This window comes from Loxodonta africana, chromosome 5 (genome assembly GCF_030014295.1).
Source record: "Loxodonta africana isolate mLoxAfr1 chromosome 5, mLoxAfr1.hap2, whole genome shotgun sequence".
NCBI lineage: Eukaryota > Metazoa > Chordata > Mammalia > Proboscidea > Elephantidae > Loxodonta > Loxodonta africana.
In genome coordinates this window covers 68,133,517-68,158,865 of record NC_087346.1, presented here as the reverse complement: position 1 = coordinate 68,158,865, position 25,349 = coordinate 68,133,517, and the positions used below count along the sequence as shown (strand labels likewise).

Genomic DNA, 25,349 nt, shown 5'->3' with positions numbered 1-25,349 from the left:
CTGCTATTCCCTGAACATGAGTCCCTGAGTGGCGCAAATGGTGAAGTGCTTGACTACTAACCAAAAGGTTGGTGGTTCAAACCCACCCAGAGGTACTTTGGAAGAAAGACCTGGCAATCTGCTTCTGGAAGGGCCACAACCTTAAAAACCTTATGGAGGACTATTCTACTCTGAAACACAAGTTAGACTCAACTTGCTGGCAACTAGTTTCTGGTTTTGGTAATTCCTGAACAAGCCATGCAATTTCAAACCCTTAATGCTTTTGCCACACACTCATTCCTCTGCCTGGAACGCCATTCTCAAATATTTTTTACTGCTTGGCAACCTGTCATAAATAGTCCATGACCTTACTTAATCCTAAGGCAACTTGGATGCATCTCCACAATAGTACTTAATCACTGATTCAAAGAAATATTAAGTCACACACGCCCCTGCCCTCAACTGAGCCTGTCTCTGTTCCAGCTACACCAGCTCTGCTTTCAGTGGCTTATACTCGCCAAGTCTTTGCCACCACAGGGAGGGGATATGTTAATTTGAAAGAAAAAATATTTTGAAAGTTTTAGAAATAATGTTGGAAAATATCTTCATAACCTCAGGCTAAGAATTTTTTAAAAACACACATACACAACTGACCCTATCAAAATTAAAAACTTCTATAAATCAAAGTCAACAAAAAGAAAGTAAGTACAAGTCACAAGTTGGGAAAAAATATTTGTAACATCTACGTAATAAAAAAGCATGAAATCCAAAATACATAAAGAATGCCTAGATATCAATAAGAGAAAAGCAAACAACTCATAGAAAATGGACAAAGACAAACAGACACTTTCAAGAAAACGAAAACACAAAGGACAGCAAATACATGAAAAGCTGCAGAACCTCATTAGTAACAAGTGTAACCTCAAATTAATACCACAGTGAGTTACCGTCGGTGGGAGGCAGAATCGTGAGCTCCCCAAGGTGTCCACGCCCTAATCCCTTAAACTTATGAATATGCTGCCTTACATGGCAAAAAAGCAGAACGAAACAAAACCAACTTTGCAAATGTGGTTAAACTAGGGGTTTGGGGTAGACGAGATTATCTGGTGTGATGTAATGACAAGGTCCTTATTAGAGGGAGGTAGGAGACTAACAGTCAGAAAAGGAGATGTTATGAACTGAAGCAAAGGCTGGAGTAATGTTAGCATGAGTCAAGGAATGCTGGCAGTCCCTAGAGGCTGGAACAGGCAAGAAAACAGATTCTTCCCTAGAGCCTCTGGGAGCAATGCAGCTCTGTGAATACCTTGAATTTTGCCCCATAAGGCACGTTTTTGACTTCTGACCTCCACAACTGTACAGCAATAAATCTGTGTAGTTTTAAGTCACTAAATTTGTGGCAATTTGTTACAGCAGCAATAAACAAATAAACCATTCTATACTAAAAATTAAGTATGACAACAACAAATTGGTGAAGGTGCGGAGAAACCAGTTATATATATTGAAAAGATTATTGACTGATATTAACTAGTTGGCATTATCTAGTAAAGTTGAACATGTGTACACCATATGACCCAACAACTCCACTTCAAGGATTACGCCCTAGAGAAACTTTCACACATATGCACAAGGAAATATGCAAAAGCACATCTCTGTTTGTCTTAGTCATCTACTCCTGCTGTAACAGAACTACCACAAGTAGAAGGCTTTAACAAAGAGAAGTTTATTTTCTCACTAGTAAAGTAGGCTAAGAGTCCAAATTCAGGGTGTCAGCTCCAGGGGAGGCTTTCTCTGTCTGTTGACCTTCTCATCAACCTTCCTCCAGACGAGAGGCTTCTCTGCACAGGGACCCCAAGTCCAAAGGACACATTCTGCTCCGGGTACTCCTTTCTTGGTGGTATGAGGTCCCCAGTCTCCCTGTTCGCTTCTCTCTTTTATATCTCAAGAGATTGCCTCAAGACAGAATCCAATCTTACAGACTGAGATCTGCCTCACTAACACAACTGCCGCCCATCCTCCCTCACTAACATCATAGAGGCCGGGTTTACAACATACAGGAAAATCACACAATACTGGGAATCACTGCCCAGCCAAACTGATAAAAGCATTTTTGGGGAGACATAATTCAACCCATGACACTGTTCATAACCAGCATTGTTTGAATTCCAAAAATCTGAAAATAATAAAAGCGTCTATCAATAGGGGAACAGATTATTTCTGATATATTTATGTAACTGAATATTAAAAAAAACCCAGTTTACATTTATGTAACTGAATATTACAGACTTACAAATGAACAAACCAGCTACATGAAGCAAAATGGATGGACCTTAGAAACACAATGCTGAGTAAAACCAGCAAGTTGCAAAAGACAACATACTGTATGATAACCATTTTTAAAAATAAATCTCCCATAGTTGCACATACATCTATTAATTTGTTTTGTTTTGCTTGTGTATGTATATACATAATTTTTTTTTTTTTTTTTTTTCATTTTGCCTATATACACACACTCACAGTGTAAAGCTTGGGACCAAGAAACAGAAGATTCTGGATATCATTTCTGGGAGGAAGTGAGGGACAAAATGGGGCAAGTGCACATGACGAGATTTTATGATATTGATGTTTTAGTTCTTAACTTCAGTAGTAGATCTTATGCTTCATTACTTGCTTTGTATATATACATGCACACACAATTCTTTTAAAATTTAGACTTGTTCAAGTCCATCTTTTTATATAACTAAGAAATCAGATTTTAGTCTTTACAACCCTTACTATTTTTAACCATGCATATGCACCAACTGCTAAATATTATACTGCACGTTTACTTTAATCCATCTTTTTACTTCAGTTTGTGTAATATTTTCTTCAATTAGACCACATGAGGTAGTGACAATTATTTGTGTTTGTATGGCAAATAACATATCATCCCTTTGAGAACTGTTTTCTCTAAAGAAGAAAAACAGCTGTCCTTGTTTCATCTCTAACACACTATAAAGATAGAAAAATGAAACAGTACACTTATTTCTGAAAATACTTTGTAAATAAAAAGGTCATATCTATGCAAATAGTCTTCCATTCAACAAGCCTCTTTCTCAGCCCTCCATTTTGAGGACTGAATTCAAGTGCCACCTTTTTCCAGGAGACCATCTAATTGATCTCTAACTAAAATATCATCTTTAAGATTATAAAAATGATCATTAATACTTGATCACCTGTTTCTGTTTTCAATATATACATATAATATTCTGTAATTCATAAAGCACATGAAAAAAACATCTCATGTAACCCTCCAGAAACATTTCCACTTAAAAGGCGATTCAGAAATAGGAGGTGACTTGCCCAAACTGTTAATAAATACTATACATGGGACTTGAATTTGTACCTTTTGACTGCTCTTTCCTCTCTGTATATACATTTGTTCATCTATCCTGTGTGTAGGTCTATGCCATTGCCTCGCACCATGTACCCCAAATCCACATATATTCATTCGTATCGCCTAGAAAAACAAGCACTGGGTTTTCCAAGCCTTGATACCAGCGTTGCACTAACAGTCAACAGCCAGTAACCTAGTCTGATCCCATCCAAGGCTATTTCTAAACCTACTAGAGGTTAGATAAAATTGTCTTAGGATTTATGGAAGGTATCTCCAGTAAACAGGCCACTCCAACATTCCTAGAAAATGAACCTCGTGCTTGAGGTCAACGACCTGTGTTTTTTAGTGTTTAGCCCAGAATATGATACATGCTGTTATTAGGTGCTGTTAAGTCCATTGCAACTCATAGTGACCCTATGTACAAAAGAACGAAACATTGCCCAGTTCTGCACCATCCCCATGATCGTTATGTTTAAGCCCACTGCTGCAGCCCGCTATGTCGATCCGTGTCATTGAGGGTCTTCTTTTTCGCTGACCCTCTACTTTACTGAGATTAATACATAATGTTTAATGAAGTAAAACCTGCGAAAAGCCTGGAGCCTGTGTAAGGCCAAAACTTGTCAGGGAAGGAAAACTCAAATATTTCCCACTAACAGAGAGTGACAGAAAAGTGTCAAAGGCAGAAAACTTGGGAGACCTGGAAAAACAAGGCCGCTCCATTGAGTTCTGGCTCTCACAGGTTTCACACTAAATGTATAATTGATGGGAGTATGGAAGGAATAACAGAGTAGGGCAGAAAATCTACCTGCTGACACCTAACTTATTTATTATCTTTCTCATAAATTTCTCTATCTGTATCATTTTAAACATGTATTATATTATTATTCACTTGATAGGAGAATGCAAATGAAAAAAATTAAGACATTTATGAAATCCTTATGGGAATATACTTTAAAATATAAAAGGTAGTATTGTTATGAATCTTGAGGATACAATAGTTACTTTTTACTAGTTTCATACCTTGTGCTAATCAGAGTATTGTTTCTGTTATAATTTTTACATTAGGTATCCTACAAGTGAAATGTAAGTATATATTTACATTTTCCTGGTAGGGGTTTACATTCTCACTAGAGAAGTTGAGGGATAGGGGTTGAAGAGTGGAGGGATGGAAGGGGAAGAGAAAAGAATATGAAACTCTAAGCCTTCACCATACCAAAACATAAGAATGATTACCACAAATAGCCATGTCCTAATTACATCATTTCACAGTTGATCACATGTAGCCTATTTTAAAAAATGCCTTTGGGAAAGAGTAAGAGGGGAAATGCTATTCTTATCTTTAGCTATTTGAACAGTTTATAAATTCATCTGAATATTGACAAAAATATTTTCTAAATATTCCCTTTTTAATTTCTGGAGAAATGTTGCCAAAGTGAATAATTTCACCAAACACATGTAAATTTACCATAGTTTTCTTATAATAATCTCAACCCCCTCTTAGAAGGAATGCCATGTAATAAATATATAAAAGACAACCTTGAATGAACTGGTATAGACCTCCTGGCAGTGGAGAAATGACTTTTTTTTTCTAACTTCAAATAATAATGCCTGAAGAGCCCTGATGGCGCAGTGGTTAAGTACCTGGCTGCTAACCAAAAGGTTGGTGGAACCCACCTGCCACTCGGGACAAAGATGTGGCAGCCTGTTTCCATAAAGATGACAGCCTTGGAAACCCTGTAGGGCAGTTCAGTACGGTCACTATGAGTCGGAATCAACTGGATGGCAATGGGTTTGGTGTTGTTTTTTTTTTTAAATTCTCATTGTTTTGGAGAGCAACCTAAAAAAGCACTGCCTTTGCCAAAAGCTTCCCATTTATTTCAGAAACCAAAAATCAAGCATATCTGTTAGCCTCATTCTGCTTGTCTCCTTGCCAGTAACTCCTTTATAATCAATTAAAACCTTAACGAGTGGTGGGAAACAGAAGGGCAAAGGCTATACAACTAAAATCTCCAAGTTCAAATAAATGCTAGTTGGTTCAGCATTTGGAGGTTAAAATTATATACCTAATCCATTTACTGTATTACAAATTTTTAGGTTTTTTAACCCAACAGCTTAAACAAAAAATATAAGCAATAAAAAATAAATTTCCATAAATGAATGTTATACAGTTAAGTTTCATTTTTTTACCTACCTTTCCTCTAAAAAGTACATACACATTCTATTTAATGACGAAAATATACATGTGTGATCATGGTGCCTGCAGATTACACTCTGAAATTACTATTTTGATTGATCAAAATTTTCTAGGTAGTGAACAAAAGCATGCAAAGACTTGGGATTCAAGAAACTGTAGATTTCTTTTAGTGTTTTACTGTGGTCAAAACTGTGTCATTCGAAGACATTTTAATTGATTTTGGTTTATGCATATATACATTTACGTTCTTCAGAGCACGTATTAATTCACTCAAAAACAGTGAGAGATACTACTGGCTTTTATTATTTGATATTTGGACTGGTTTGTTTGGGTGTGAAAGCAACATATTCCTAAATGAAATTTGTTATTATTTATCCAGGTTAAAAAAAATTCACTTGTCTTTAACTTTTGAATGATTTATAAAATTTCATGATGTAATATACTTTTTAGGCTCTTCAAATAACATAACAATAACTCACTTAATTTCAAATCTGTATTTCTCCCAAAAAGCAAAATTTAACATTTAGACAAAATGGAAAAAAAAATAAAGCAATTATATTTAATAATATTCAAGGAAACTGATTTAGAATTCCAATATAATTTAAGGACATATACAATTATATTTAAAGAAACTGGTCAACTTCTAACACGTATGTTTGAAGGATCATAATGGTAACCAGCTTAAGTGTTAAACATAACACGAACGCCCTTAAAGAGGTTAACAATGATCATGAAATTTGGAAGTTAAATTATAGTATGTAATATAAATTTTTATAAATTTTAGATTTTGAAAATAATCCTTCACCAAACATGGTAATAAAACAAGTAGGAGGCTGAAAAGAACAAACAGACCAAGGTACTGATGAAAGAGGTCCATCCACATATACATGGGAAGCCTAAATAAAGTATGATAAAATCACAGTAAAGGGGATGACTGTTTCATAGTTGGTAGTGGGAAAACTGACTCACTCTTTAGTAGAAAATAAAATTGAACTTCTACCTAAAACCACATACAAAGGTGAGCTCAAGATGGATTAAAGATACATAAGGATTACTTTTATTATGAATCAGATAAGAACTTTTTAAAACACAGATTCAAAATCACGTACTATATGGCAAAATTAAATAAAATGATGAATGTGATTACGTTCAGAATTAAATTATTTCTAATCAGCAAAGGACATTGTGAAAAAAATTTTAAACAGTGTGATGATACAATGGGAGAAGATATTTGAAATGTCAAAAACTGACAAGAAATTAATATCTCCCACTTACAAGGAATTCCCAAATCAGGAAGAAAGACAGCAATGAAAACAACAGGAAAAAGATCTAAACAGGCCATCGAACATATCAAGAAATGTTTAAATTTAACTAGTAATCAGAGAAATGCAAATTAAAACAAGAAAATACCATTTTATACCCATTAGATTAGCCACAATCATGGAAAAAAAATAAGATGGACAATGCGACCTGGTGTTGATCACGTGAATAGGGACCTCATACATGTCTACTGGGAGAAGAGAATGGTAGAGGATCTAAACAGCAACCTTGAAGTACCCAGAATCTTGTATTCTGCTTCTCAGTACACATCCCAAAGAAATTCTCTCATGGATCCATAAGGGGACTTGTACGTGGACGTTTGCTGTATCGTTACTTACGGTGATAGGGACTTAAAAGCTATTTACGTTTCGATCACTCAGAAAATGAGTACGTAAAACAGAGCTGAATGCACAATCTCACATATAATCATTTAAAAGTATATATTTCACAAAACTGTATCTTAAAAACTTAGTGATGAGTGAAAAGAACTAGAATGAAATATATATTGCAATACTATTTTTGGAAATTAAAAATTCACACTCACAAAACATTTTGCAAGTACACATACTAAACAGAAACACTAAAAAAACGGTTGAGCCTATCCTTCACTAAATTTATAGCTCTTTAAAGGAAACAATTATCTTGCAATATTTTCCTGGATTTAGTTGAGCTAACTTCAACAAATCAATGTTTGATAGGAGTAAGATTACATACTTACATTAGACAACTAAAATTAAATATTTATGTATCAATCATTTCAATTCTTAAATTGATCTCAGTTGAACCAGATACATGTAGGTACTTTTTCCCTGAAGTAATTCTTAGCTAGTCCTCAACTTAACCTTTTTATTCCTTTTAATCCTCTGAAATCTTCTCTTAAAGGACATTTTATTTGCTTAAGAAGTAACAAGAAAAAAAAATATCAAGAATATTTAGCTGAACGCTTTTAAAAAATGTTTGTGACTGTTAGAACAGTACAAACAAAATGAAGTCCGGATAGACTTCTCCATCCCCTTAGGGAGGAGGGAATAACTCTCTCAGTAAGTGATGGTAACTCGGCATATATAATAAACCTTGAGAGAGATAGGACCTGGCCCAGAGAGGAAAGAGACAGACCAGGCACCTTCCCTCAAATTCAGAAAGAGTTCTGGCATCAAAGAGAAAGGGGGGGAATAATACTGGGTTTTTGATTAACATAAAAAATTATGTAGCTTCTAATGTCAAAATAAAACTAAGCTTCTTCTGATCTGCAAACAAACCTGTCCATGGACTCCAATAAAAAAATCACATTGGGAAAATAAAACTAAGCTTCTTCTGATCTGCAAACAAACCTGTCCATGGACTCCAATAAAAAAATCACATTGGGAATACTGAGGATGGTTCTGTAGTGTTCGATATCCTTGATTTGGTCTTAACAGAGCAACTTCTTGAGTCATTACAAATTTGGCATAATCGCCCATTCTTTCTATGGCTATATAATAAAAATTGGTCTATTTTTAAAAAATGGTTCAGAATACTCATTCATGCACTATAATATTCTGAATCAAGAATAACTTATAAAATGTCAGCCATTGTGCTAGTGACACCCTTAGGTTACAGTGAATAATATCAACAACTAGCACATGTAGCATTTACCACTTGCCAGGAAATATTCTAAGCATTTTATATACGACAATTTATTTAAGATAGACACGGTATCTGTCCTCATGGAACTGAGAATGTATGGTGGCAAAGATAATGGGCAATGACACACGCGACGTACGTTATACCAGGGAAGCACAAGACACAGGGAAAAGTACAGCAGGGAAACCTAATCTAGCCACAGGGTGGCAGGGATGTAGGGAAAAAGAATGTGTCAGGGAAGATAAGTACATTTTTAAAAGATTTTCAACAAGAGATGAAAGCAAATGGACTCTACTGGCCTATCTAACCTCTGGCCATTCAAGCCAATAAGGTTTTTGCAGTCTTTTTCTTTGTATGTGTTAATTATTCACAAGCAACCTTTTCTACTCATTGGTTTGTAATCAGTTTTTCCAAGTAGAAAACACCAGCCATTCTGCCCTTGAATCATTTTAAGAGTCTAAAGGGACAGCATCAGCAATTAGCAGCCAGGGCTGGAGTTAATCCCTGAGAAACTCGTTTCCTGCCTCTGCGTCAGTTTTTGTCTAGGAAATACAGACAATATCCACAGCCAAGTACAATGCTAGGTATTTTCACAGATGTTTATTCATGTATTTCCTTCCACAAAACAGTATAATGCCCACATAAAGAGCAAGAAACTGAAGCTCAGAGAGGTTAAATCTTGCCAAAAAAGGTCCAATAACTAGCAATAGCTGAAATTTGAATTCAAGACTTCTAACCCCAAGTCCTCTTCCTATTAAATGGAAGCTGCCTCCTTGTCTTTATGAAAAAATTTAAGAAAGTAATGGCTTTTTTTTTTTTTTTTTTCATTTTTTAGCTACCAGAATTTTCTATAACTTAGACTATACTAAATATTCTAGCTAGCAAGTATGGTACTATTTTTTCTTCCTTAAAACATTTGGAAAAAATTTTCCCAAGTATTTTTGTCCCCAACAAGTTAAAAAAAAAAAAAACATGTTTACTTTGTGTATCTTCCATCAAGGGTGTAACCAGACTGGTAACAAGAAATATGATTCATGACTAGTATCTTGGCAGAAAATTCTTGGTATCTCTAGATACAACTGACACATAAGGGAAATGTTACATACACCTAACTACATTTTCTTTTCCTTTGAGAGCTCCCTGTTCTCTTTAGCTCAAGTCTTCCCTAATCCTAACATCATGCCCTCAAACACAGAACCCCAAATATGGAATTATATTCAAAATATTAAGGAAATAATTTCATCACAGAATTCTTCAAAGGAGAACATAAATGAATGGCTATTACTAGTAAACACAACCAATGTATTACATAATCTAACACGCTCTGAACAATTTTTTTTCTTTAATGACAAAATAACTTTTTTTGAAAAAAATTTTCTCCAAAAAAATCATTTCTATTTATCTCTCTTCTGTGAATAAAATATTTTTATAATTATTTAGTAAAACGATACATCTTTGCATTAAAAAAGAAACTCATGTTTCATAAAGTATTTCCCCACATATTTACTATGAATGTAAATGTGAAATATTTCTACCTCATCTAGCACTGTTAAACTTATGCTTAAACCCAAAAACCCACTCATAGTGACCCTATAGGACAGAGTAGGACTGCCCCCATAAAAAAAAAGGGAGTTGCTAAATGATCTGATTTTCCAGCTCCAACAGGCTCAGAAGAGTTGATGGCTAAATTTTCAGGAATTTCGGAGGGCCAGTTTTTCAGCCATTAATAGCTTAAAACAAGCCACAATAGGAGTATTTACACCTTAGAAATCAGCAAACACTAAAAATGAAGACTCCACACCCACCCCAGATAGCTTTTACTGTGATTAGGGCACAGCTGTACTTTAAAAACTTACTTTTTAATTATAATACTTCATTATTTCTCTTTCTCCCGTTTTACTTATGTCCAAAGGTTTGGCTTTGAAAATACTTAGGCTTAACTTCAAAGGGTTATGATAGTCTGACTTAGAACCTAAAGTAAAATTTCTTTCACCAAAATATTCTCACAGGAAATGTTTCTCTGAATCCTTAGCTGATTGGCCTGATTTATATTCTGCTACTTTAAAGGCGAGGTCTCTGTATCTCTTATGGAGTTTCTAAGTGTGAATTTTCATTCCCTTCGATAAATGTTTTACCTGAAGAATACAAATTTGTTCCTCATAAAATATAAATGTGTATAACATCAGTACTAAAATTTCTACAATCTTTTGTCCAAGAAAGTAATAAATTGTACACAATGTTGTAAAGTCATCGAGAAGTTTTGCATTTAACTGAGAATGGCTAGTATGCAAAAAATACAGAACAAAATTTTTTAGTCACCTTTTCTTAAAGATGAAACAGACAAGTGGTTATAATTTTTGAAAAGGAAATGGAGAACTAAGACAGAATATTTCAATGTTCTAAATATGTGGCATGAAATTTTTGGCTGGACTCATGAAAACGCTGCATTACAGAAACAAGCAGTAGACTAGCAAGAGTACAGGGTGGTAGTGAAAGGGTCAGGTTCTGGAGTCAGGAAGACAAAGGTTTTATTTACACTTTGTTCCTCCACTCACTATCTGTGTGACCTCAGTGAAGTCAACCTGGTAACTCCAAGCCACATTATCCTTAACTATAAAATGGAGATACAGTACTGGCTTTACAGACTGTTATACAAAGTAAAAGTCAAAACAGGTGCAATGTGGCTGTTACACAGTAGGCAATCAGTATCTAGTTATTGCATGATTAGAATTACTTATCACTAAACCAATCAGTGGAAACCCTGGTGGCATAGTGGGTAAATGCTACAGCTGCTAACCAAAGGGTCGGCAGTTTGAGTCTACCAGGCGCTCCTTGGAAACTCTATGGGGCACTTCTACTCTGTCCTATAGGGTCTCTATGAGTTGGAATCGACTCCATGGCAACAGGTAAAATAACCAGTGATCATGACTGTTGTTTTTGTTTTTTTTCCTGAGTCTTATTTAGAATTAAAAAATAATAATAGTATTTTAACGGACAAAGTTACATGTTTCAAATTCTTATATCCAATGTATGATAAGTATGGTAGGAATTGGAACTTGGCCACCAGTCTACTTGCTTCTGTAATGTGACTTCATTAGCTACAGAGGCTGTAGCTAAAGCCAGGGCTTCCACAAACTCCTGTGCAGGTGGGTTCCTACTGTAATTTAGGTTCAGTCAATGGAATGCACTTGTCCAAATTTTGGAAGGCAGAAGTGAAACAGACCACACTTTTGCTGACATTTAAGTTTTTAAGCCCCAGTGTTAGCAGGGATCCCAGCGCCCAGTAATTACCCTTGAAGTGGCTGGGAGGTGGAGCACGATACATCCATTTGGCTGGCTGGCCTAATACTTGCAGCATGGTTGCACAGTAAGCAGTAGTACAGGCTGCTTCTTGAACTGGCATAGAGAATGTGTGTTCTAGAGCAGAGGTTGGCAGGTCTTTTCTGCTAAGGGCCAGAAAGTAAATATTTTGTCATGTGATTCCTGTTACAACTACTCAACTCTGTCATTGCAGCCTGAAAAGGTACATGAATAAGCATGGTTGTGTTCCAACATGCATAAACACCAAAATTTAAATTTCAGATAATTTAAGTGTCACAAAACATTATTCTCTCTTTGGTTTTTTTTTAAACTATTTAAAAATGCAAAAACCATTTTAATTCACAGGCCACACATAAACAGATAGTGGGTCAGACTTGGCTGCAGGCCGTGGTTTGCTGAACCCTGCAACAGTCTCCTGATCTATAGAGAAGCCAAAAGCTCTCTTGATGATCCAGCTCTGTGATGTAACATTGGGAGATGCTTTTAGAAGTTCAACCATGAGTCCAAAGTCTGTTTTTTCAGTCCTCTACTTACCTCCAATTCTATAAGCCCTTAATGCCCTGTAAAAGGTCTCTTCCTGCTTCAACCATCTACAATAGATTCTGTTCTCTGCAACTAAATCCTGACAGATTCATAGTGCTGCACATATATAAACTACTGGTTTCCAACAAAAAAGTTTCTCGTTTTAGCAACTATCTTTCATGGATACACAGTAAAATATTCATTTATAAATTAACTTTAAACGCTTTTAAAAACATGACTTAAAAACTGAGCATTTAAACATAATAGTTTGAGAATAGACTGTTTAGTTAATTGAATTTTACTTCAGTCACTTAAGCCATCTGACCCACAAGACTCTTCAAAACAAAAAGCCATGATAAAAATAAGAAAACCCCTAAATAATAATTTAAAAGTTTTATTACTTATGGATAACACAAATCTAAAATTATACAATGGTAAAAAAAAAAATCCATCCTTCTTTTAGAGAACAGGAAACTTGCATTAGATTACAGAATGTGAGAACAGAAAATACGAAGATTCGTATCACTGAACAGGCATTTTGCAAATGGAAGTTCTACTTTGCTTTGTTTTTAGGAGAACATAACAACATGTCTGTGTTAGTCTGGAAGCTCTGCTGAAACCTGTCCACCATCAGGGCCCCTTCTGGTATTTGAAGTACCACTGGCACAGCTTCCAGCATAACGGCAACACGCGTGCCACCACAGCCTGACAAACTGACAGAAAGGCCTAGTGATTTACTTAAAAAATCAGCCAGTGAAAATCCTGTGATCACAATGGAATTCTGTCTGGTATAGTGGTAGAGGATGAGCCCCCGAGGTTGGAAAGCCACAACAACAGACTCGAACATACCAAAGATAGTGAAGATAGTGAAACATTTTGTTCTGTTGTACCTGGGGTCACACCATGAGTCAGATTTGACTCCAAGGCAGCTAACAACAACTACATGTCTGAAGTCTGATGGTTCCAGGGTATTTCAAAAAGTATCAACTACATAATCATAACCTAAAAAAACCAAACCCATTGTGAGTGAGTCGATTCCAACTCATAGCAACCTTACAGGACAGAAAAGAACTGCCCCATAGGGTTTCCACGGAGCAGCTGGTGAATTCGAAGCACAGTACAGAGTAACCCTGGAAAAGTCGTTTGGGAAATGGTGTTTAAGTTTTTATTTTGTTCCCTGCCCCCTAAAAGAAATCAGAATAACTACGTACCTTGAATATTTCTATGTTGGTATCACACATTTTTCAGGCTGAGTTTAAAGAGTTGCAAAGGATATCATAAGTATTGACAGTTTTATATAAAATGTTTCATCATATTTTTTAATGTATCTATGGAATCTAAACTGCACTATCATAATCACCATACTCCATTATATACTTGAAAAAAATTTTTTAAGTTCTTTAACAGTCATTTTTAACTTGTTTCATTTTCTCCTTGAACTGTAATTTCTATTCTACTTCCCCTACAGAAATTTCCTAATTTACTTTTAAGTTTGAACATCTTACTGACTGTCCTATCATACTTCCGTTATAACATATGTACGTAAGTTGATATTTTCTTTTAATTTCCAATATTGGGAAATTTAAAAGTCTATGTAAGCCAATATGAGGTTTTAACTGTAAAAAAAGAAAATCTTCTGGATAGAGGTAACAACTATTACTGGTCTATTGGAGATCAAAAAATAGAAGTACAGTACAAATTTTCATAAAGAAGTATTAAACAAAAATTACTGGAGATGAATCTCTTTATGAGGTGATTTTTTTTATCAATCAATTAGGCCATTTATTGATGGATGAATATTATTATTGCCAAATTAAGACAAGGTTCAGCATTGACTTTCTTTCCTTCCTTCCTTCTTTCAAGATACATGTATAAAAAACAAAACAAAACACCTTGTTGACATAAATAAAGTGGATGAGAATGGAAAGATTATTGCTATAACGTTGTTGCTAGGTGCCATCAGGTCAATTCTGACTCACAGCAACCCCATGTGACAGAGGAGAACTGCCCCACAGAATTTTCTAGGCTGTAATCTTGTAAAAAGCAGATAGATGGCCAGGTCTTTTTCCCTAGAAGCTGGTGGGCGGGTTAGAACCGCCAACTATTTGGTTAGCAGCTGACTACTTAACTGTTGCACCACCAGGGTTCCTGTGCCTCAATTCTCTGAAGTTCTTCAGAAATACATGTGAAAGTTCACATGGTGATTTATCACCATACATTAATTTTAGTGATCTATAAACAATTTGATTAGGTCTTTCTTTAATTTTGTTGAAAACCATATGACAAAACAGGACAAAATACTAGTCATAGAGTAATTCACTTTCACATTTTCTGGAAAATATTACAAAAAGGCTTTACCAAAGCTTGTAACTGGCTATAAACCATATTTTTCAGTCTTTAACTTAGAGGCACTTTGCTTATAGAGCTAAAATTAATTGAACCTGAGATTAAAAACTACTCTATAAAATTAGAAATTGGCCATTTTTATATTTTCTCATCAGATTGACATATTCATGACCAAATCTAGTTTCCAGTACATTTAACAGGAAAGACAGAGCACAGAGAAACACTTGAAAGATATATTTGGATTGATTAGCAATTTCATTTTATAGTTAAAAATAATTAAGTTGAACCCACCAGCCGTTCTGCGGAAAAAGACATGGCAGTCTATTTCCATAAAAATTACAGCCTCGCAAACCCTATGGAGCACTGTTCTACTCTGTCACTATGAGTTGGAATCGACTTGACAGCAATGAGTTTTGGTTTTATTTTTTTTGTTATTGTTGTCGGTTTTACATATTCAACAGAAAATAAACAGTATATTAACATCTAATAAGAAATAATCCTAACTAAAAGACAGATTTTTTTTTGAAATTAACTTTTTTATTACGGAAAATGTCAAACTTTTTTTAAAGTATATTTAAACCTCCATGTATTTGTTCATCTCTAAGCCTCATGGTCAATTTTATTTCATGTATAGTCTCAGTTTTATTTTGAATCAATCACAGGTGTTTTACACTCTCCAAAAGGTCTCTTTTGAAAAAAAAAAATACAATATCATTATCATACTAAGAATAGTAACCATGTTCTTTAATATTAAATATCTTGTTCAAATGTTTCATGAACGTTATTATGTTTTATGGCTATTTATATAAATCAGGATCAAAATGAGGTTCACTGGCTGATGTCTCTCTTTTTTTTTTTTTTTTTTTGCCTCTTAACACCTCTTAATTTTATCTTCCTTCCTTATGTATTATCCTCATAAATTTACTTGTTGAAGAAACTGAATTGTTAGTCCTGTAGTATCCACCTGCATGAATTTTTCTGAAAGGATCTGCAGGCTGGTTTTCCAAAGTTCAGTGCATTACATCCCAGGTTGTATTTTTGGGATCATTTTACCTTTCATCCTTACAAAATATGTATCCCTGTTCTTAAGACAGCAGTTAAATCTACTTTGTAGAAATCAACAACAGAAAGAAGTTATTGAGCCAGTGATCATTTTAGTGTACTTTTCGTAAATCCTATTTTTGTAAATCCTATTTTAGTGTACTTTTTGTAAATCCTATAAATTGTTATAATACATTAAGATGATTTACACACAAGTAAACCCATGGAAACCCTTTGTGTACGCCAAAAGATACGCACTCTTCAGTTAAAAATCCACTACTGAAGGACTGTCTAAAAATTTAGGGTACGTCTCAGTATTTCAACAGGGCATTAGTACATACTAGCATAAAAACATTTACTCCAAGTTCCCAGCAGCATAGATAAGAACTCAGAATGTTAATAAACCTTACAGAATTCCTTGCAACCCCTGGAAAGAAAAGAAAAGGAAACAAAAAAAAGGCTTGCAACTTAATTTGCATTTAAACAAAAAGATAAGAAAAACATTCACTGGAAACTAGCTATAGGCATATAAGAGTTATAGATTAAAATCTGTTGCCATCAAGTTGACTCCCACTCATAGCAACCCTATACGACAGAGAAGAACTGCTTCATAGGGTTTCCAAGGAGTGGCTGACAGATTCAAACTGCCCACCTTTAGGTTAGCAGCCAAGCTCGTAACCACCAGGGCACCTCTTGAGTTACAGAATATTCACTCACAAAACATAGAAAAAAAATTTTTACAGCATTTTTGTTTGCAACTTATACTGTAGTTTAACTACTTTTAAACAAAATCCTAATGACCAAATAAAGTTGTCCCTGAACAGAAAGGTAGCTCCAGAACATTTTTAATGAAGTTTTTGCACTTTATATCAAATTTTCCAAAGGTAAATACACTGAAATTACATTTGTACTTATAAACATAGTTTATATTTTTTAAACATTTAAGCCATGACAATGGGTAACAGATCTATGAACAGTATTCTGCAAATAGACAAGTTCCATAGCTTTATAAAATGCTTAAAGTATTCAGCCTTTGACCCCACTACAAAAGCCAAAACAATGTCATTTCTCCTCTGTATAAGTATAGTCTGTTTTTCTCTCCTATTTCATTTTTTTCCATCTAACACTACCACTTCCACCTATCATCACCTTTATGACTACTACTAATAACAGTGCCAGAACAGTTCAAACCGCTTAACAGATATTCATTCTTCATAACAACTTAATGGGGTAGGTACTGTGATTATCCCCATTTTTGCAGATGAGGAAAATGAGACACTGAGAGGTTAAGTAACTTGCCCTAGGACACACAGTAGCAAGCCAAGGAGCTGAGATTTGAATCTAGATGGTTCAATTCAGAGGGCATGCTATTAACTGCTATGCTATGCTGCAGATTATACCATTTTATACATGTTCTACACTTATTAATCAGTCCCTTAATTATGGACATTTAAGTTATTTTCAATTGTGTGTTCATATAAAGTATGCCACTAAGAATAACTCTGTACAAGCACCTTTTGCATATATGAGTGTCTAAGTTGCCAGAGAAGTATAGCTTAGTCAGAGATTAAAAGCACTGTTAATTTTTTATAATTGCCAGATTGCCCTCCCAAAGATATTGCACTTATTTTCACTGCTATCAGCGTCTCTTTCTTTATACTGTCAAAATCACAAGGAACTAGAAAAGTTTTTCATTTTTCTCTATCTAATAAAAGGAAAATACATATTGCTGTTTTAATTTATTAATACTTTGTTTTAATTAGAAGAAAAGTTGACTATCTTCACATTTTATTTTTTGCATGAAATAACTTTTTCTACTGGATTTGAAAAAGCTGATTTGCAGGAGCTTAGTATGTATTAAGGAATTTAAACCTTTGTTACAAGCAGGACAAATACTTTTTCTTAGCTTATTCTTTGTTTTTGAATTTTTAACTCCCTCCTCCTCTCAATTCCTCAACCAGTTCTATAAAAGTCTTTACTGTGTAAATGTAGGTCAATTGTATCCATTTGCTCTTGTATAGCTTCTTTGTATACTGTTAGGAAGATCCTGTCCACAACAAACAAACAAAAAATTACCCATTCTTATTCTAGTATTTTAAAGTCTTCCTCCCTTTATGTATAAATCTTCAGACATGATTGTAGCATGTACCCTGAGTGATTCACCAGCTGTTCCGCCACTGACTGAATATCCATCTTTAGCACATGAAACTGAAACGCATCCTCTATTATATAAAAATTCTTCATGTACATTTTGGTCTGTTTTTGAACTCTACTGCTTTCCACTGAAAGTAAGTCTATTATTATTTAACTTAGTAGAGTATGAAGATTTCTTCATATAGTTCAAAAGTTTATTCCATAATTTTTTTTTTTGGCTTGGTATTATGAAAGGAAATTTCTCTGATATTTTATAACATATACAAGTAATAATTTTGCTTACTTCTTTCCAAAATTTACACTATGTACGTCTCTATTTTTTTTCTACAACAGTTCTTACCTAGACCAATATTAAATAACGGCAGCATTAGTGAACATCTCTCAGCAACCACAAATCTCCCAGCTGTTACAGTGTACAGGAATTCCACAGCACCTACCTTGAAGACCTGTATGATCATGTTTTCAATAATTTATTCAACAAATATTTATTAAGCAATCACTCTGTGCCAGGCAGTGTAATAGGTGCTGGGATTACAAATGGGAACTAGAAGCCTACAAAACATGTGTCCTTTTGGAATTCAGATTCTAGTGAGGGAGAGAAGAAAAATAAACAAATCAACATATAATAGAGCCTGGTAGTAAGATCCCTGGGTGGCACAATTAAGCTCTTGACTACTAACTGAAAGGCTGGCAGTTTGAACCCATCCAGAGGCGCCTCAGAAGAAAGGCCTGGCGACCTGGTTCGGAAAGGTCACAGCCATTGAAACCCCATGGAGCACCGTTCTGTTCTGAAACACATGGGTTGCCATGAGTCAGAATCAATTTGAGAGCAACTGGTTTTTTTTCGTTTGTTTGTTTTTGTCTTTTTGGTTTGTTGGTGAGATGGCTATGAAGGAAAATTAAGTAAACTTTGAAAACAGAATCCTACCAGTGTTGCTGTTTAGGCCGCACGGTCAAGGAACACTTCTCTAAGGAGTCAATGCCAGCACAGAAACCTGGAATGAATGAGGAAGCAATCCATGAGAGTTTCTAGGGGGAAAAAATTCCAGCCGAAGGGATAAGCAAGATCAAAGGCTCCAAAATAAGAACACTGCTCTGCACGCTTGAAGAACTGTAATGAAGCCTGCATGGCTGAAGCAAGGGAGAGAAGGGGAGAGTGCTGAGCTGTCGACTGTCTGCTCAGTGATTCAGTAGTTACTTCTCTCCAGCTGCTTTGTATCAACTTATGCCAAGGTGGCAGCTCTACGCACTAGACCTCCTCTACTCTGCCATTTCTTTCTTGTTTTCTGCAAAAGAAGAATGTCTATGTCTTTTTCTTCAGCCACATCTTGCTGGCCACTTGCAGTGCCCATGCCTGTGTATGCTGACATTTTCAGTACAAACTCATTGGTTGGAGTTTTCAAGGCCATTGCACCTACTATAGGAGAGCTTCATGCTGTTTTTGAGATCTGTAGATGTTCAGAGGCTTCCTAGATTTGTTCTAAAATTCATAATGTTTGGCAGATCTTACAGTCTGAGGTTTGGCATTATGGTTTTCTCCTAGCTTCACTAAAGTTAAAAGATTTCTTCCCTATTCTTTATTCTTTTAGTTGTATTTAAGTTAGCATTTGAAATAAAGTAGAATACAAATGGTTTTACTCTATCATCTTCAAATGAAATCTTCGTTTATCTATTGTAGATAAATTTAGAAACCCATTAAGTAAGATTGGTTGGATTTAAACTTCTTAATCTGTAGATTTTCTATCTCAATCTTTGATCTTCCTATTTATTAACATTTGAGAAATTCTAGACTATCAAAATCTATAAGCTGATAACTATTATTAAAAAGATCAGTAGAGAATCAGCTTTAAATGTATACTAAAAATTGGAATATAAAATTGGGAACTACAGTAAATATCTACCAGGATCCTTACACTCAAGTTAAGAAATGATAAAAAGCAAATAGATGCAAATACCCAACTGAATATATAGTAATGAGAGAATAAGTAAAACATCAAACCAACAGAATACATGTTAAATAAATATACCATTATTATTTTCAAAAACATAAGCTCTGGCTATACTGATAAAGGTTTACTATAGTTTTTGCTTTAAATAATAGTAAAAAAAAAAGTCTTATATTTACCATATATATAAATGATTTGCATGAAAATATAGTTCTGAATCATCCAAAGGTACTTTCAAAAACATCAGCTGTTTGCAATAGGTAAACATTTTCCTCTATCTCAATTATATAACTAACTTCTTTTATACATGTAAAATTCAGTTTAGTCCTTGCTAAGTTATCAAAAACATTGAACTGGTGAGGTCAATTCATTATAAAGCAAGAGTACAAAAAACTTCTGTGTTCATTTTTATTTTCTTGTTCATTAAGTAACATTTTCTGCATCCAGGTATTCTACTAGATACTAGTGATAGATAACTAGAACACATTCTACCTTCTAGAAGCTCATGGTCAAGAAATAGAAGCAACGTGCTAAGTATTATAATAAAAAATAATAAATAAACAAGATGCTATGGGAACACAGAGGACGAAGCATTTAACTCTCAATACAGAAAGTGAGGAGCCCTGGTAGCACAGTGGATGCTAACCAAAAGGTCAGCAGTTTGAATATACCAGCCACCTTGTGGAAACCCTATGGGTCAGTTCTACTCTGTTCTATAGGGTCAGTATGAGCTGTAATCAAATCGACGACAACGGGTTTGGTTTTTTTTTGTTTTTTAGAGAAGGTAACATTTAAACTAAGTCTTAGAAACTGAATAGAGGTACAGTAGGCTGAAAATGGGCAAGACCTTACTTCCAGCAAGCAGAGCATGTGTATACAGAAAGAAAGTACAAGACATGGTGGAAGTCACTGAACAAGACTGCAGGTAATTCAGCATGGTTGGAGCAGAGTGTCCACATGGGGAAAGCTGGAGATGAGGCCTGGATAGAAAAGATGTACACAAGCAGATCATAAAAGGCCTCATATGCTAAGTCTTTTAAGCAGGAGAGTAGCACGTGCTGATAAAATGTTTCTAAACATAGTGTGAGGTGTAGAAAGGATGTATTTTAATGCTCCTTCAGTGATAAAGGAAACCCTGGTGGCGCAGTAAAATGCTATGGCTGCTAACCAAAAGGTCAGCAGTTCAAACCCACCAGGTGCTCCCTGGAACCTCTATGGGGCAATTCTACTCTGTCCTATAGGGTCGCTATGAGTCAGAATCAACTTGATGGCAACGGGTTTGGTTTTTTTTTTTTTTTTTTTGGTTCAGTGATAAAGGCAGTGCCAATGAGGGCAGGGGCAGGAGTAGTGGTATGAAAAAATAAAAGAAATGCTACCAACTGATGATTAACAATCTGGAAACTGGTTATCTCTGAGGATGAAGGAAAGGGAAGAGCTGAAGAGGACTTAGATTTCCAGCTTGGGTGACTCCAAGTATGGTAGTGCCATTAATTAAGTTAGGAAATAAAAGGATAAGAATTAGTGGGAAGGATAAAAAGATATAAATTTGGCCATAGTGAAATAAAAGGACCATGAGAAGATATAAAGCAATATAAAAACCCAGGACTTGTGTTCGGGGAGGAAAAAACAGATATACACTACATAACTTATCCAAACCAAGAAGTAGCGTGCCATATAATTAGAAAGCCTCAATTTTACCAACTGTGATGACTGAAAAGATTTCCCCAACAATAAAAATTAAAAAGGGTATTTACAAAAACTTTTTTTTGGCAATTTAAAAAGTTTTTTTTTTTTTTAATTTACTATATACGTATGGTTAAAAAAGAACATACTGAAAAGAATACACAGTAAAAGTAAATATCCCACCACTGGGCCCTAGTTCCCGTCCCTGGAGTCAATCACTGTTACTAATTTATTGAACATTTTACAAAAGTATGTTATACATGTATAAGCATAGAGGTGTACATATAATATATACAGTCCTTTAAATAGCCTAGTAGAGATAAATAACTCTTGTGAAGATACACTTTACATTTCCTAAAAATGATATTATAGTAATCAAATATATAATGGTAGTACTATAAATCAAGTCAATTTAAAAAGCTATTTCTACTCACAAGTAGTTTACATTCTTAATTTACCAATAAATTTAATGGTTATAAAGATTAAAAACAAAATCCAAAGACTCTGTCTTCCCATACACTGACCTTTAGGACATTCCTCGGATTACAGGTTCTGAGTGAGTGAGCACAATAGGGCCCATTCCCCTGATGGTAATTTACACAAGACTTGGTATCTGGGCTCCAACTAGAAAGGGGAGAAAGAGATTATGAATTAGTCTCCAATTCAGAATATTTTACTCAATACAGGTAGCCCAGGAGCCCTAACTGTCCCATAAGATAGGCCTTTTCAATCCTGGCTCTACATTAGAATCAAAAGAGGAGCTTTAAAAAAAAAAAAGACGCTGAAGCCCAGGACTTCCCCCAAGCCCCTCGCTGTTGATTCTGACTCACAGTGACCCTACAGGACATAGCAGAACTGCCCCATAGGGTTTTCAAGGCTGTAATGTTTATGGAAGCAGACTACCCCATCTTTCTCCCGCTGAGTGGCTGGTGCATTTGTACTGCCAACCTTTTGGTTAGCAGCCAAGCGCTTAACCACTGCACCAACAGGGCTCCTTAGGACTTTCCCAATCCCCAATCAATTCAGAGTCTCTGGGGCAGAAGTCTGAGCATGGTTTTTAAAGGTTCCCCAGTTGATTTTAAGGTGAATCCAGGGTTGAGGATCACTGCCATAGAAACGCGATTACCAGGCTTTATGAAAAAAAAAAAATCTTTTTTTTTCTTCTCGCCCTTAATTGTTTTATCTTGTTACTAAATAATATTCAAGCGTGGGAAATACACTGTTAAAATTCTTGGGCAAGGGTGGCTCTACAGTCCCAGAGTGTCCCTAATGCAGGACAAACTGATCCTCGAGATCCCACAGTACAGCAATCAACAGGCATTCACTGCACATTCTTTGGATAAGCCTAATTAATAGCCCAGGACAAACCTGCTCTGGATACTGCACCATGCAAGAAACATGATCGAATGTCAAAAGCGCGTTTAAATCAACCAGAATTAAAGGGAGTTACAAATTTTGATGAACAAACTGTTTAATTATCAACAACTGAAGAGGCAGATGACTATTGCTCAGCTGTAAAATATCAGAAGTGAACAAGCTAAACTCTCAACAAGTGGCATTCACAAAACCTCTTTTATAGGGAGTCTAAACTAGAGCCCTAGTGGTGCAGTGGTTAAGCGCTCAGCTACTAACTGAAAGGTTGACAGTTCAAACCCACTAGCTGTTCTGCAGAAGAAAAATGTGGCAGTCTGCTTCTGTAAAGATTTACAGCCTTGGAAACCCTATGGGGCAGTTCTACTCTGTCCTAAAGGGTTGCTATGAGTCAGAATCAACTTGACACCAGTGGGTTTGGGTTTTGGTAGGTAAACTAGAGTGCACAGAGAAAGCAGCCACTAGCTACATGAGGCTATTTAAACTTCAACTCAAATTAATTTAAAGTTTAATTTAAATTAAATTTAAAAATACAGTCCCTCAGTTGCATTTAGCCACATTTCAAGCGTCTCTTGTTAGCTGCCATTGAATCTTTGACCTCATGCCTTACACAGTAGAATTGCAGGATTTTCTTGGCTGTAATCTTTACAGAAGTAGATCGCCAGGCCTTTTCTTCTGTGGAGTTGCTGGGGTGAGTCTGAAGCATCTACTGCTCAGTTAAAGCCAATCAAAAACTGCTAGCACCACTCAGGCTCCTTTAACAGTGACTATTTTTATTGTTAAGAGTCATTGAGTGGATTTTCAACTCACAGCAATCCCATGTGACAGAGAAAAGGTTTTCTAGGTTGTAATCTTTACAGGAGCAGATCACCATTTCTTTCTCCTGCAGAGGAGCTGGTATGTTAAAACTGCCAAGCTTACAGTTAGCAGCTGAATACTTAACCACTGAGCCACCATGGCTCCTTTAACAGTCACTATTTTTTTTTTTTTTTTAGTGGCTACAATATTGAACAGTAGCATCAGAGAACATTTCTAGCATAGCAGAAAGGACATCAGGTAGGCAATCTGGCTTAGGGTAAATAAATCCTTAAAAGCTGCATGCTAACTTTTGGACATACACTATTCTATGAAGATGATCAATGATTTTTCATTCTCAAAGGCTATTTATGATTAATTGCCAGTGCCTAAGCCCCTTTCACCATACTTATTCAATCTGTATGATGAATAAATAATCTGAGAAGCTGGACTATATGAAGAACATGGCATAATGACTGGAGGAAGACTCATTAACAATCTGCAATATGCAGATAACATAAACTTGCTTTGTGAAAGCAAAGAGGACGTGAAGCACTTACTGATGAAGATCAAAGACTACAGCCTTCAGTATGGATTACACCTCAACATAAAGAAACCAAAATCCTCACAACTGGATCATTAAGCAATATCATAATAAATGGAGAAAATAATGATGTCGTCAAGAATTTCATTTTATTCAGATCCACGATCTATGCCCATGGAAGCAGCAGTCAAGAAATCAAATGAGGGATTGCATTGGGCAAATATACTGCAAAAGACTTCTTTAAAGTGTTAAAAAGTAAAGATGTCACTTTGAGGACAAAGGCGCCTGACCCAAGCCATGGTATTTTCAATCACCTCACATGCATGCAAAACTGGACAATGAATAAGAAAGACAGAAGAAAAATTGACGCCTTTGAATTATGGTATTGGTGAAGATTATTGAATATACCATGGACTGCAAGAAGAATGAACAAATTTGTCTTGGAAGAAGTACAGCCAGAATGCTCCTCAGAGGCAAAGATGGTACTTTAGACATGTGATCAGGAGGGATCTGCCCCAGAAAAAGGAAATTATGTTTGGTAGAGACTCAGTGAAAAAGATAAAGACTCTCAACAAAATGAAATGACACAGTGGCTGCAACAATGGGCTCCAGGATAGCAACCACTCTGAGGATGGTGCAGGACCAGGCAGTGTATCGTTCTGTTTGTACATAGGGTCACTATAAGTTGGAACTGACTCGACGACACCTAACAACAACAATGAGGCTCTAGAAGTTAGGAAAGAATTCATTTTCCAAATAGTTACCTCTTAAGAAAAAAAAAAGCATACTATATCAACACTAGAACTTTCCACCCACAGACAAAATCTTTCAATCATCTCATAAAGACAAGTGGGAATATTACTAGTACGAAAGGTTCTTCCAACCTCCCTGATGTTGTCATGGTCCTAGGGTGTCACTGTTCTATTTATTTTTTCAGAGAAGAAAAACGAATTTTTAACTCTAACCAGAAATAGACACACTCTTTTTTCTTTATTCACTATCTCCCAATTCATGAACTTGGTATACCCAAGATGATATATCTGATTTGTTTGCGATGGAAATCAAACAAAATACTAATTATGGAAAGCTAGTTCTGCATCTCACAGACAAAATAAACAAAAACAACAACCTTGCAAT

General features: G+C 35.5%; 1 protein-coding gene across 11 annotated transcripts in view; it reads right to left on the bottom strand.

Annotated features, from left to right (window-relative positions):
• Positions 1–25,349, bottom strand: part of WDFY3 (WD repeat and FYVE domain containing 3) — a 351,860-nt gene that overhangs the window by 224,643 nt on the left and 101,868 nt on the right. For 7 of the 11 annotated variants that reach the window (XM_064285618.1, XM_064285619.1, XM_064285627.1 and 4 more), the window contains 3 exons: positions 22,027–22,126; positions 18,802–18,868; positions 11,781–11,935 (listed from right to left, as the gene is read on the bottom strand). In XM_064285618.1, coding sequence (XP_064141688.1) covers positions 11,781–11,818 — 38 coding nt within the window. In that variant the 5' untranslated portion in view covers positions 11,819–11,935; positions 18,802–18,868; positions 22,027–22,126. The remainder of the gene's footprint in view (positions 1–11,780; positions 11,936–18,801; positions 18,869–22,026; positions 22,127–25,349) is intronic. The other 4 variants (XM_064285625.1, XM_064285623.1, XM_064285614.1 and 1 more) reach the window with 3 other exon arrangements.